This window comes from Rhinopithecus bieti, unplaced genomic scaffold (genome assembly GCF_001698545.2).
Source record: "Rhinopithecus bieti isolate Rb0 unplaced genomic scaffold, ASM169854v2 scaffold_61465, whole genome shotgun sequence".
NCBI classification, from domain to species: Eukaryota; Metazoa; Chordata; class Mammalia; order Primates; family Cercopithecidae; genus Rhinopithecus; species Rhinopithecus bieti.
The window spans coordinates 936,980-951,878 of NW_016824041.1; the positions used below are offsets into that span (position 1 = coordinate 936,980).

General features: G+C 45.3%; 2 protein-coding genes across 3 annotated transcripts in view; both read left to right on the top strand.

Annotated features, from left to right (window-relative positions):
* Positions 1-14,899, top strand: part of LOC108522006 (N-acetyllactosaminide beta-1,6-N-acetylglucosaminyl-transferase-like) — a 99,763-nt gene continuing 84,864 nt past the window's right edge. The window contains exon 1 of the transcript XR_001883338.1: positions 1-546. The gene's annotated coding sequence lies outside the window, so the exon portion shown is untranslated. The remainder of the gene's footprint in view (positions 547-14,899) is intronic.
* The window catches only part of GCNT2 (glucosaminyl (N-acetyl) transferase 2 (I blood group)), a 29,869-nt gene continuing 15,400 nt past the window's right edge, over positions 431-14,899 (top strand). For both annotated transcript variants that reach the window (XM_017862107.1, XM_017862108.1), the window contains exon 1: positions 431-1,541. In XM_017862107.1, coding sequence (XP_017717596.1) covers positions 617-1,541 — 925 coding nt within the window. In that variant the 5' untranslated portion in view covers positions 431-616. The remainder of the gene's footprint in view (positions 1,542-14,899) is intronic.

Here is a 14,899-nt window from a genome sequence, read left to right on the forward strand (position 1 = left end):
GGCTGTGGAAAAAGACAGGGTTAAGGAATTTTTTTAAAGCACTACATATTTATTGACAGAATATATCTCCAGGCAGTATTCACATGCTTTAAACTGAAGCTCTTAACTTGGCAGCGCAGTTTAAGCAAACAAACTCAGGCTGTTGAACACAATGATTAACAGGAAGCAGGGGAGGGGACACAGTTACTAGACTCTGGCCGGGAGAAGAGGCTGAGGTTAAGGTCTTAGAGCCGATGACTTGCAGAATGGTCACCTCATCCACTTGCGATTTCACGGTGGGAACAGGTGGACTCCCTGGAATCCGCACCGCTCTGAGGACATTTGTTTTTGTGTAGACACAGGTTGCAGGTTAGCGGGAGAACAGGCAAGCCAAATGCAAAGGAGCCACTTCAGAAATGTGTCAGAGAAAAGTGAAAATGCAACCTAGTGGTAAATGAAGAGGGAAAGAAGAAAGAAAAAGGACTAGAACCGTGAACTGAAGGGACAGGGAATAGCCAGACCAGAGCTTCAGCCATCAAGAGGATGATTTCGCAACGTGGAGAAAATGTAAGTTAAATATATCTACACTCTGATCCTATCTTAAGAGAGAGATATTTTACTCATTTCCTGGTTGTGAATGATGGGCTCTTGGAAGCACTGTCTTTTTAGCGTATCTCTTATTTCTGCCCTGATTTTTGTATTTGTTTACAATACTGAGTTATGGGAGAATAAACGTTTTCTGAGGGCAGCTCTGTCCAATGCTTCACTGTTAGCAGAAGCCTGTCATCAGATTTTTGAGGGGAAAGTTTTTGACCCAACAGAAAATGCATTGAAAACTACCCTTGATGAAGCTACCTGCTATGAGTACATGGTTCGAAGCCACTATGTAACAGAAACACTCTCTGAAGAAGAGGCTGGGTTCCCTTTAGCTTACACAGTGACAATCCACAAAGACTTTGGCACTTTTGAGAGGCTCTTCAGGGCGATTTATATGCCCCAGAATGTGTACTGTGTGCACCTGGATCAGAAGGCGACGGATGCCTTTAAAGGTGCAGTGAAACAGTTACTCGGCTGCTTCCCAAATGCTTTTCTGGCTTCCAAGAAGGAGTCAGTCGTCTATGGGGGGATCTCCAGGCTCCAGGCTGACCTGAACTGCCTGGAAGACCTTGTGGCCTCTGAGGTTCCCTGGAAGTACGTCATCAACACCTGCGGGCAAGACTTTCCCCTGAAAACCAATAGGGAAATAGTTCAGTATCTGAAGAGATTTAAAGGGAGAAATATCACCCCAGGGGTGCTGCCTCCTGACCATGCTGTTGGACGGACTAAATACGTCCACCAAGAACTGTTAGACCACAAAAATTCCTATGTGATTAAAACAACAAAATTAAAAACTCCTCCTCCTCATGACATGGTGATTTACTTTGGCACGGCCTACGTAGCTCTCACAAGGGACTTTGCTAACTTTGTTCTCCAAGACCAGCTCGCACTTGACTTACTCTCCTGGTCCAAGGACACCTACAGCCCCGACGAACATTTCTGGGTAACACTCAACAGGATTCCCGGTATGTACGTCTCTTAACTTTTATTTTTACGAAAAACACTGCATGGTCAATACTGAATAAGTTGCTTTGAAAAGAATGGAAAAAATGGAACAAACTTCTTTACAGTTTTAAATGTCAAATTAAAAAAAAGCCTTTCATCTGTAAAATGGTAAAATGGAGATGTGTTTTATCACCCACTCTTGTGAACTGCTCTGTTCACAGGACAAAAGATTCAAGGAACACTGGCCATATAAATAAAAACGTGGCCGAGCACAGTGGCTCAAGCCTGTAATCCCAGCACTTTGGGAGGCAGAGGCAGGTAGATCACTTGAGGTCAGGAGTTTGAGAGCAGCCTGACCAACACGGTGAAACCATGTATCTACTGAGAATACTAAAAAAATTAGCCAGGCGTGGTGGTGCATGCCTGTAGTCCCAGCTACTGGAGAGGCTGAGACAGGAGAATCGCTTGAACCCAAGAGGCAGAGGTTGCACTGAGCCAAGATTGTGCCACTGCACTTCAGCCTGGGTGACAGATCGAGACTCTGTCTCTAAATAAACAAATAAATAAACCTTATTCTCCTTTAAGCGTAATGCATTTAAAATCAGGAATAAGTATTATAAATAAAATTTGAATGACAATTTGAACATTTCAATAATATTTTTGTCTCTGTTGAAGCTCCCATCCTTTCGAAATGGGAGCAAGATACAACTTTTAATTTTTTTATTTGCAAGCTCTTTTCTGGTCTTGAATCAAAAGTTTAAAGCATGGCCAGGCATAGTGGCTCACGCCTGTAATCCCAGTGCTTTGGAAGGCTGAGGCAGGAGGATCTCTTGAAGCCAGGAGTTTGAGACCAACCTGGGCAACATAGTGAGACATTGTCTCTATTTTTTTTCAAGAAGTTAAAAAAAAAACCCTTAGTGCACCTTAAAGATTTCTAGGCTGGGCGCGGTGGCTCACACCAGTAATCCCAGCACTTTGGGAGGCCGAGGCGGGTGGATCACAAGGTCAGGAGTTCAAGACCAGACTGGCCAACACGGTGAAACCCCATCTCTACTAAAAATACCAAAAATTAGCCAGGTGTGGTGGCGCATGCCTGTAATCCCAGCTTCTCAGGAGGCTGAGGCAGTAGAATCACTTGAACCTGGGAAGTAGAGGTTTCGGTGAGCCGAGATCACGTCATTGCACTGCAGCCTGGGTGACAGAGGGAGATTATGTCTCAAAAAAAAAAAAAAAAAAAAAAAAATTTCTAGACCAGTGCCTCCATTTTATAGATGAAGAAACTTCAGTGTGATTACATGATGTGCTCAGATCCCACAGCTAGTAAGTAAGCATATGCACCAATTATAAACCAGGTCTCCTAAGCCTGATGTTCTTTTTAGGTTGACTTTCAATTAGGTCTCGATTGTTGCTAAATCAACTCCATCTCTCCTTTGGTCCAAGTTCCAAATGATTTTTGAATAATCTCAAGTTGTTTACAGTGAACCAATTTAGTTCTGCTAGTTCAATTCAAAATAAGAATTCATACTCGCAGTTCAAAGGAAAAAGTAACTGGAATCCATATGAAGATCACAGTCATGGTTTCTTTGGATTGCTGGTTCAACCCTGGATGCACATTATGATCATCTGGGGCTTCTAAAAATACCTAAGCCAGGACCTGTTTCCCTCCTTGGGGCAAGACCTAACTATTGATATTTGTACAGCTTCTGAGTGATTCTCATGTACAGCCAGGAGTGCAAACCATTGCAGGTGCTTGTTTTAGATATTGGCATACAAAGCTTCGTAGGCTTAGAATTCTCTTTAAATCTGTGATTTTCTTAGAGCCAGAAGGGGAAGTGTAGTGATCAAAAGAAATTAGGGCTCAGGAAAGTCATGGGGAAAGCACAGAGCTGTTTAAATAGAATTGTAGTGTCCAGAGTAAGGGAAGTGAAAGCCCCACTTCTCTCCCACGTGCTTGGAGTAGGATGTAGTCTCTTCAGGTCTGGCCACCCTACTGTACTGGGAGACACTGGCACAGCAGTTCCCAGGAGAGCAGCCAGGGAGGTAAAAAGGCCAATCCCCACCGCCCCCCCTTTTTTTTTAAGAGAAGACCAAGACAAAGAAACAGGATAATTGATTTGAAAAAGACTTGAAGAGGGATCGGTGTCTTCACTTAATTAAAAGATTTGCTCAGGAAAGAGAAATTAGACCAACTCTGTCATTTTGAAAGTAGAATCTAGGGCCAGCGGGTGGGAGATGAGAACACGTGGAGCTCGGAATAGAACAGGCAGCTTCCTCAGTGGTGAGCAAAGCCAAGGGAAGCATGGCTGGGGAAGTGCTGCTGAGGACAGCTCAAGGATTGGACTGGACGGCCTCCGAGTCCCTTCCCGCTCTGAGTCCGTGATCCTCATCAGCTGACTGAACAGAAACTTAAGGGAAACCCCCCTTGACTTCTCAACTCGATGTATCTATTGGAGCTGGATTTTTACTCCCCGTGTTAGCAGTAACAGATTGGCAAAGCAATAGAAAACAAATGCACCAATTAATGTTTTTCAGAAACTTAAAAGTTAGCCCCTGAAATCATTTCTATGTTATGTGTGTGGAGGATCACTGCCTGAGGACCCTGATCAGCCCTACCAACTCTTTCATTTTTGGAATTTTTCTTTCTTCTTTCGTTTTTTTTTTTTTGGATCTCACTCTGTCATCCAGGCTGGAATGCAGTGGCACAATCACAGCTCACAGCCTCAACCTCCCAAAGTGGTGGGATTACAGGCGTGAGCCACAGCACCCAGCCCGTGCTGGTCTTTACCTCCCAGGCTCAAGCCTTCCAAGAGGCTGGGACTACAGGCCCGTGTCCCCGTGCCTGGCTAATTTTAACTTTTGTAGAGATGAGGTCCTGCTGTGTTGCCAGCGCTGGTCTTGAACTCCTGGGCTCAAGCGATTCTCCTGCCTCAGCCTCGTGAGCCACCATATCGGGCAAGCCTTGCCAATTCTTTCATGACCTGAGGCAGGGCTGAATGCAAGAGGTTAGGGAATTAGAAACCTAAAGGTTGTCTTGTTTAATTATTACTCCTACTATGTGGCGAAATGAGCCATTGTCCATTGTAAGAGTCCTTCTGGTTGATGTGGTATATGTTGCGATTTCTCTTTTTTTGTTGTTGTTGGCAGGGGGTGCAAGGGACATTTTGATATTGTTCCAACTGATTGTAGTGATTGAGGGATTATGATTAGGATTCTCCAAAGTAACTAGTCCAGGCCAGGTGCTGTGGCTCACCCCTGTAATCCCAGCACTTTGGGAGGCCAAGCCAGGTGGATCACCTGAAGTCAGGAGTTCAAGACTAGCCTGGCCAACATGGTGAAACCCTGTCTCTACTAAAAATACAAAAATTAGCCTGGCGTGGTGGCACGTTGCCTGTAATCCCAGCTACTCGGGAGGCTGAGGCAGGAGAATCACTTCAACCTGGGAGGCAGAATCACTCCAGCCTGGGTGACACAGTGAGACTCCATCTTAAAAATAGAAATTGGACGGGCGTGGTGACTCAAGCCTGGCATCCCAGCACTTTGGGAGGCCGAGACGGCGTGGATCACGAGAGTCAGGAGGGATCGAGACCATCCTGGCTAACACGCGTGAAAACCAACCCGTGCTCTACTAAAAAATACAAAACACTAGCTGGGCGAGGGTGGCGCACCTGTAGTCCCAGCCTCGACTGAGGCAGGAGAATGGCAAAACCAGGAGGCGCAAGCTTGCCAGCTGAGCCCGAGGATCTGCGCACTGCCCACTCCAGCCTGGGCCAACAGAGCCAAGACTCTGTCTCAAGAAAACAAAAAAGAGGCTGGGGCGCGGTGCGCCCCTCAAGCCTAGTGATCGCGGCCACTTTTGGGAGGCCGAGCACCGGGCCGCGATTTGTGTGTAGGGGAGATCGAGACCATCCTGCGCCCCCTAACACCCGGCGTGAAACCGCGCGTCTCTCGTTACTAAAAATTACAAAGAAACTAGGGGCCCGGGGGCGAGGGTGGCGGGCGGCTGTAGTTCCAGCTACGTGGGCTGGAGCTGGGAGAGGCAGGGAGAATGGCGTGAAACCCGCGGAGGCCGGGAGCTTGCAGGAGCTGAGATCCGGCGCCACTGCCACTCCATGCCGGCCGGGACAGGGGAGCGAGGACTCCGGGCTCAAAAAGGAAAACAAAAAAAAAAAAAAAAAAAAAGAAAAAGAAAAGAAATTAAAAAAATAAAGTAACTAGTCCAGAAAAACATCTAACAGCTGAAGTGGTCTCATGAGAAGGGAGAACAGCACTGCCCAACAGAAATGCTACAGTGGGAGCCATAGATCTAAAATCAAATTTTAGATTTTCCAGGAGCCACATTAAAAGAAGTAAAAAGAAGCAAATGATATGAATTTAAAGAATGTATTTTATGCCGGGTGGGGTGGCTCACACCTGTAATCCTAGCACTTTGGGGAGCCGAGGCGGGCAGATCGCTTGAGATCAGAAGTTTGAGACCAGCCTGGCCGACAAGGTGAAACCCCAATTCTACTAAAAATACAAAAAATTAGCCAGGCATGGTAGCTTGTGCCTGTAACGTGAGCTATTCGGGAGGCTGAAGCAGGAGAATCGCTTCAGCAATCTAGGGAACCGGGAGGCAGAGGTTGTGGTGAGTCGAAATCATGCCACAGTACTTCAGCCTGGGCAACAGAGCAAGACTCTGTCTCAAAAAGAAAAAAGAGTGTATTTTATTTAACTCGATTTGAAATATCACTTCTGCATATGGCCTGTGGCTGTGACCACAGGCAGGGGCGGTGGACCTTGCATCCTCATTGCTGGTGCAGTGGTCAGGCTCTGCTGCCCTAGCGGCACTGAGATGTTGGCCATCCTCATGTCACAGAGTCTCCACCTCTGCTCGTTTTGCTTTGCCTGCTTCTTTTACTTTATTTGAAATTCTTGCCTGTGCTTCAGCGCCTCCCCTGGTTTATGGGCTCCTCCACCCTGTGGCTTCTGCTTGCTATGTCTTCCCCTGGTATCTGCCAGATTCCGTGCTGCTCTTTTTTTTTTTTTTAAGATGGAGTCTCAAGCTTTGCTTGGGCAACACAGAGACCTTGTCTCTACAAAAAAAATAAAAAAATAGCCAGGCATGGTGGCATGAACCTATAGTCTCAGCTACTAGAGAAGCTGAAGCAGGAGGATTGCTTGAGCCCATGAGGTTGAGGGTACAGTGAGCTGCAGTAGCACCACTATACTCAGACTGGTCAACGGAGTGAGACTCTCTCAAAACATGGATAAATAAATAACCAAGCAAAGCACAACATGGGGCCAGGCACAGTGGCTCATGCCTGCAATCCCAGCACTTTGGGAATCTGAGGCAGGTGGATCACCTGAGGTCAGAAGTTCGATGCCAGTCTGGCCAACATGGTGAAACCCCGTCTCTACTAAAAATGCAAAAATTAACCAGGTGTGGTGGTGCACGCCTGTAATCCCAGCTACTCAGGAGGCTGAGGCAGGAGAATCACTTGAACCTGGGAGGTGGAGGTTGCAATGAGTCGAGATTGTGCCACTGTACTCTAGCCTGGGGGACAGAGCTAGACTCCGTCTCAAAAACACAAACAAAAACATGGTCCTTCCCCTATACCTAAGAGGTCCCTTAAGAAGCAGCAGGTCCTCTGGAGGCCTCTCAGAGGATAAGACTCTCTGCATGGCCTGCTCAGGTGAAGGTGCCCATGAGGAGAACAGTGTTACAGAAAGGGAGTTCACATATGGCTTTAAAGATGTCCAAGAAGCCTCACTAGCTGTTGTGAAATTAGGACTTCCTGCCCTCCTTTTTTCCTCTCCCCATTTCTGTCTTTTACCCTTAATCTGGTCCACAATAAGATGGCATGCCTTTTAGTTTCTTGTCTGATTCAGCTGTGGATGATTTCCATTTATAGGCCCAAGATGCAAATTCATCCACCTCCCACTTTCCTCCTGAGTTGGATCCTCCGGGTTGGATGGCTTTGCCTGTGATAGGGACATTCAGTGAGTTTATTCCATTGGTCATGTGTGCCTTGGATTTTACACATTTCAAAACTGACCAGTGATTTCTGTTTCACTTGCTACAAAGCAATATATTGCATATAACTCCGTGGGAGTTTGTTTCAAACTCATATTAAAATAGGAATGAATGCAAAAACAGCCTTTCCTGGGAGCAGGCTTTGCTGGGGGTGGGAGGAAGAAGGAGTGCCAAGGTGTCCAAAGGGGAAGGAATAGAGAAAGGAAGATACCTGGCAGGTGATTGAGGGCCCGGAAGACAGACCCTCCCTGCTTCCAATTTGTTTTTCCCCTGGAGCCAGCCTGTGGACTGGCCCTGTTGATATGCCATGGCGGGCATCTTCCCCTGAACCCTAAAGTGGGTGGCTCATTGTATTTCTATTTGCGGTAGAGTCCATACTGGCCTGACTGTTTGTCACTGTTTGAGGCTGGTATATCCCGTAAGTCCCTCTATATGTAAAAACGCAATGCCGAGGTTCCAGGTGCCAAGACCTTGAGAGATGCAGCTTTGAGAGCAGAGAAGGGCAGATCCGAATCAAGGTGGTCTTGGGAACTCATCCTTTATCCCCAGGGATGTGGCTGGGGTCTTACTGCGTGCAGACGGAATTGCTATTCCCCAAACCAATCGTGCACACAGAACTTCTGAGACGCTGGGTGAATGGACAGACTTGAGGGGGAGGAAAATGTGGGGATTTTTACTATTAGCTCTGCTTAAGCAATCTTTGTTTTTTATATCTGCCAGAAATACCGATTTTTGTCAACTTCTAGAAAAGGAAATCAGAGAGTTGGGACACCTGTGAGTTCTTTTTTTTTTTTTTTTGAGATGGAGTCTCACTCTGTCACTCAGGCTGGAGTGCAGTGGTGTGATCTCAGCTCACTGCAACCTCCACTTCCTGAGTTCAAGTGATTCTTCTGCCTCAGCCTCCCAAGTAGCTGGGACTACAGGTGCCCACCACCACACCTGGCTAATTTTTGCCTTTTTATTAGAGACGACGGGGTTTCACCATGTTGACCAGGCTGGTCTCGAACTCCTGACCTGGTGATCCTCCCACCTCGGCCTCCCAAAGTGCTAGGATTACAGGCGTGAGCCACCATGCCCGGCCACCTGTGAGTTCTTCTCAGGGAAACACAGTTTCTTAGGAAGGTGGTAAATGGCCTGACAGACTTCATTTTTTAAATAGGTAGATGATCAAGAAAACAATGGCATTAGTTTTATCACTTCCCTAGAATGAGAAAAGAAGAGTTTATCCTGCAAGTGATCTGATCTTTGTCTACCTTCTTCACTGATCACTGAGTTTGTTCTTCGGGAATTCTGTGGCTCACACTCTTATTCTTACTTTCTTCTTCCTCCTTGCCAGCTCATTGCAAGTTGAAAATACCATAAATCAAAAATGCATTTAATGGCCACTTGGAGTGGCTCACACCTGTAATCCCAGCACTTTGGGAGGCTGAGGCAGGCATATCACTAGAGGTCAGGAGTTCGAGACCATCCTGGCCAACATGGTGAAACCCCGTCTCTACTAAAAATACAAAAATTAGCCAGGCGTGGTGGCGGGTGCCTGTAATCCCAGCTACTCAGGAGGCTGAGGCAGGAGAATCGCTTGAACCCGGGAGGCGGAGGTTGCATTGAGCCGAGATCGCGCCACTGCACTCCAGTCTGGGCAACAGAGGGAGATTCTGTCACAAAAAAAAACCCAAACCAAACCAAAACAAAAAAAAACGAAAGAAAAGAAAATGCATTTAATGTACCTAATCTACCAAACATCCTAGCTTAGCCTAGCCTCCCTTAAACATGCTCAGAACACTTACATTGTTAGCCTACCGTCAGGCAAAATCATCTTACACAAAGCCTATTTCATAATAAAGTGGTGTCTATGTCATGTGATTTCTTGAATACAGTACAGTGTAGAGTACAGTATCGGTTGTTTACCCTTGTGATCTTGTAGCTGACCAGGAGCTGGGGCTGCCTGCCGCTGCCAGCATCATGATCCACCGCGCCTCGTTAGCCTGGGAAAAAACCAACATTCAAAAGTCAAAGTATGGTTTCTACTTAAATGCCCATTGCTTTCTCACATCATAAAGTAAAAAAATTATAAGTTGAGGCCGCATGTGGTGGCTCATGCCTGTAATCCCAGCACTTTGGGCTGCTGAGGCGGGCAGATCACCTGACGTCAGGAGTTCAAGACCAGCCTGGCCAACATGGTGAAACCCCGTCTCTACTAAAAAGGCAAAAATTAGCCGAGCATGGTGGCAGGCACCTGTAATCCCACCTACTTGGGAGGCTGAGGCAGGAGAATAGCTTGAACCTCAGAGGTGGAGGTTACAGTGAGCTGAGATCACACCATTGCATTCCAGCCTAGGCAACAAGAGCGAGATTCCATCTCAAAAAAAAAAAAATATATATATATATATGTATAAGTTGAACTCTTATAAGTCAGGGACTCTCTTTATTCTTTCCTGAATTCATACCCATGACACCTTAAATATAAACCCTGATAGATCTGATGGCATCTATGTTTTGTTCTGGAATAACAGGTTTAGTTGCTGAAAGTCATAAAGTGACACAGCACAACTGAGGACTGCTAATGATTTTGACATTTTATTGAGTTTATAAAAAGATTGTAATTTCCCCAGATCAGAAATTGCCCCAATATGTAGTTTAATGGATTTATATGCATTTTATATATCCATATATATTACCATCGAAAATGGCTTACATAATAATGTTAATGTATATGAATAGTTTTGCTTTGCCAATTACACCATCTTCTGGGATCTCAGAGGAATAACCAGAGATGTGACCCTGTTTTAATATTCTGTTGCTCCTTCAGGTAGCAATTTCCTTTTTAAAACCAAAAAATAGTGTTTCTTCCTATGGGGACCTATCTTAATTTTATACTGAGGAAGCTAAAAGTAGATTGATGAGAAAGAAAAAAATAAAGTTTGGGCCCCACTGGAGTATAGTCAGATGACATCAATTAGAATGACATCAATTAAGATTTAAGTGGACTGGTGAATGGGTTGGAAAAATAGTCTAAAGACTTGTTGACTCTCTATTAGAGTTAGATGGCAGCTCACACTCACTGGTGGGGTTTAGAAACAAACAGGCCTGAATTTAAAGCCTGTCTCTACAGCTCACCATCTCTCTCTCTTTTTTATTTTTATTTTTTTTGAGATGGAATTTCATCCTTGTTGCCCAGGCTGGAGTGCAATGGTGCGATCTCAGCTCACCGCAACCTCTGCCTACCAAGTTCGAGTGATTCTCCTGCCTCAGCCTCCCGAGTAGCTGGGATTACAGGCATGTGCCACCACGCCTGGCTAATTTTTGCCTTTTTAGTAAAGACGGTGTTTCTCCATGTTGGTCAGGCTGGTCTCGAATCCTAACCTCAGGTGATCTGCCCACCTCAGCCTCCCAGAGTGCTGGGATTACAGGCGTGAACCACTGCGCCCGGCCCTCATCTCTCTTTAACTTTAACTCATTTCACTGAGCCTGAGTCTTCATCTATATCCTGGGGATAAAATATCTCTTTGTAGGACTGTTGAAGGATCAGAAAGTATGCAAACTATACCCGGCACATCATAGAAACTCATTAAATGTAGAGAGAGACAACAGATGAACTTCTCAGGTATTGATTTTTGAGGTTTTAATGTTACTATTCTAAAAATTCTTTGTGCAACTAAAACAAAAAACAAAACCCACTTACATTTGGTTTTGAAAGTGTAAGGTCTAATTTTTTGTTAGAAATCAGGTATGTGAGGGGGGGCGTGATGGTTTATGCCTGTAATCCCAACACTGGGAGGCCAAGGCAGGAGGATCAGAGGATTGCTTGAGACCAGCCTGGGTAACATAGTGAAATTCCATCTCTACAAAAAATATAAAAGTTAGCCGGGCTTGGAGGCGCATGCCTGTAATCCCAGCTACTTAGGAGGCTGAGGCAGGAGGATCACTTGAGCATGGGAGGTTGAGGCTGCAGTGAGGGGTGGTTATGACATTGCACTCCAGTCTTGGTGACAGAGTGAGACCCCATCTCAAAAAAAAAAAAGAAAAGAAAAAGAAGGAAAGAAGGAAAGAAAGAAAGAAAGGAAGAAGGAAGAGGAAGAAAGAAAAAGAAGGAAGGTAGGGAGGGAAATAGGGAGGGAGGGATGGAGGAATAAATTAGGTATGTGGCTACAGAGGTTCCCTCGGGTATAATTCTTCTTAGCAATGTCACCTGTCTGTAGTCTTGTACCAGGAAGCAGCATTCTGTGACTAAAGCCTCCTACCTCGCCAGCCTTCTCACTTTAGACTGGTCTGAAGCCAAATGGCCTCCACAACCTTGTTCATGCTGTCTTCTTGAATACTCATTATTATTATTATTATTATTTTTGAGACAGAGTCTCCTTCTGTCCCCCAGGCTGGAGTGCAGTGGCGTGATCTCGGCTCACTGCAAGCTCCGCCTCCTGGGTTCACGCCATTCTCCTGCCTCAGCCTCCGGAGTAGCTGGGACTACAGGCACTCACTCGCCACCACGCCCAGATAATTTTTTTGTATTTTTGGTAGAGACGGGGTTTCACCGTGTTAGCCAGGATAGTCTCGATCTCCTGACCTCGTGATCCGCCCGCCTCGGCCTCCCAAAGTGCTGGAATTGCAGGCCTGAGCCACCGCGCCCGGCCTTGGAATACTCTTTATCTTTGCTGCTCGTTCTCATCTCATCAGTTCTCTTTAAGATCCAGTTGAAAAGCCTCAGCTGCTTTACACTCCTGCAGAAGCAGCTCCCCTGCCCCCACTTTATCCACGCTCCTCTTGCAGCGCCTCCTCCATTGCATCTTAACTATTTGTGGATCTCAGTCCCCTCTACGCCGGGGCCCTGCCCACCCCCCACCACCAACACACCAAATGTGAGTATGCAACCGAATGACTGGCCCAGGACCTAGACTTTTATCCAGCTTCATCACTGAGCGGGCTTCCAATATCACTTTGCATGAGGAGCGAAGACATGGGAGAGAAATGGTCTGCGTGTCTAATAAAATGTTCTCTACAAATGGAGGCCGGGCGCGGAGGCTCAAGCCTGTAATGCCAGCACTTCGGGAGGCCGAGACAGGCGAATCACGAGGTCAGGAGATCGAGACCATCCTGGCTAACACAGTGAAACCCTGTCTCTACTAAAAAATACAAAAAACTACCCGGGCTTGGTGGCGGGCGCCTGTAGTCCCAGGTACTGGGAAGGCTGAGGCAGGAGAATGGCGTAAACCCGGGAGGTGGAGCTTGCAGTGAGCTGAGATCCGGCCAGTGCACTCCAACCTGGGCGACAGAGCGAGACTCCGTCTCAAAAAAAAAAAAAAATAATAAAATAAATAAATAAATAAACAAATGGAGAAAATTCCCCTCCAGCATTACAGGAAGTTTATTTTCTGATTTTTCAATTCTAGCTCGGCTTTTAAGCAGTCGACAGGGTGGGATTCCTAAACCTAAACCCCAACTCCCTCATCACCTCCACCAACTTTTCCAAAGGACAGACATCCTTTGCTGCCACCTACGCTAAATCCATTAGAAAACACTCTTGGGAGTGTGGTCTGCCTTTGGGAGTTGTTAGTCATCTGATTGCTAGGGTCAGTATCAATTACCCTCCATGCATTTGAGGACTGAATTTGTATGTTGCTTTTGTTCTTTCAATTTTGATTTTAAGTTCAGGGGTACATGTGCAGGATGTGCAGGTTTGTTACATAGGTAAACGTGTGCCACAGTGGTTTACCGCACAGATCATCCCGTCACCTACGTATTAAGCCGGGCATCTCTATTAGCTCTTCTTCCTGATGCTCTCCCTCCCGCCACGTCCCCCACCAGCCCCAGTGAGTGTTGTTCCCTGCATGTGTCCAAAAGTTCTTATCAATCAGCTCCCACTTATGAGAACATGCGGTGTTTGGTTTTCTGTCTCTACATTAGTATGCTGAGAATAATGGCTTCCAATTCCATCCATGTCCCGGCAAAGGACATGGTCTCGTTCCTTTTCATGGCTGCATAGTATTCTATGGTGTATATATACCACATTTTCTTTATCTAGTCTATCATTGATGGGCATTTAGATTGATTTCATGCCTTTGCTATTGTGACTAGTGCTGCAATGAACATATGTGTGCATGTATCTTTATGACAGAATGATTTATATTCCTTTGGGTTTAAGAGATTGCTGGGTCAAATTCCTGTATGTTTTAGTTCAGGTCTAAAAAAGTAAAATCATTAATTAAGGGAATTTAGCAGAGTTATTTTGGCCCTGAGAGGATGTGATTTAAAATATTCAGAAAATGTAGTTGAAGTAGTTGATTTGGCAGGTAATTGTGTAATTGCAGGGAATTCAAGGGACTCTGAATTCAATTCAGGGAATTCAAACAGACCTCTTTGCCTTCGAGCCAGTTTTCCCCCTAGGCTTTTCTTGGCCTACAAAAATCCTGGTTATCTTTGAGGATCCAGTTGAGTTGGTCTTGCTCCCAAATCATTGACAAGCCCCTGCTCCCAGGCAGAGTAGTTTGTCCTTTGTGCCCCAAGTACTTTTTGTTGTCACTTTTGTTAGGGTTTGTGGTTTAATCATCTGTTGCTGCTGCCAGAAAGCAGAGTCTTGGAGAGTAGGGAGGTTTATATCTTTGTGAGCCTCAACCGACGCAAAGCTTGGTGTCAGATTGAATTCAAATTCACCTTATGTTGCTAGTATGAAATAAATTGTGTTGTTGCTTTCACACAAATACAGCAGTTTTCTGCTAATAAGACCTGCAATGTGAAATTAAAAAAGAAAAAAAAATCAAATAGGTTTCTACCGTGCAAGTCACTGATAGAATCTACAACAGATTGACAGAGTTACAGCTGTTCCCAGCCCCAGTTTTAGGCACCATACAGCCTTTCTAGAAGGCTTGCCAGTCATCATCATCCCATAAGTTCTTACAATGCCAGGCACTAAACTGATGGCCTTTTCCCCTCTTAAAGATAACAGCTTTATTGAGATATAATTTGCATAGTGTGAAATTTATGACATATAATTTATATACCATAAAACTCACCCATTTTAAGTGTACAATGTAATGATTTTAAGTGCCTTTACAGTTATGCAACCATGATCCCAGGCTAATTTAGAATCATTTTATCACTACACAAAGAAACCTCATGACCACCTCCCATTTCCACACCCAATCCCTACTTTTCTGGCTCTTTGGATTTGCCTTTTCTGGACATTTCATATTAACTGAATCATACAATACGTGTTCTTTCATGCGTGGTTCCTTTTACTTACTGCCATGTTTTTGAGATTCATCCGTGTTATAGCGTGAATCAGTACTTCACTTTTTGTAGAAATGGATGCTGTTCCATTGTATGGATATACCATGTTTATTTTTTCATCCATTGATGGACATTTGGGTT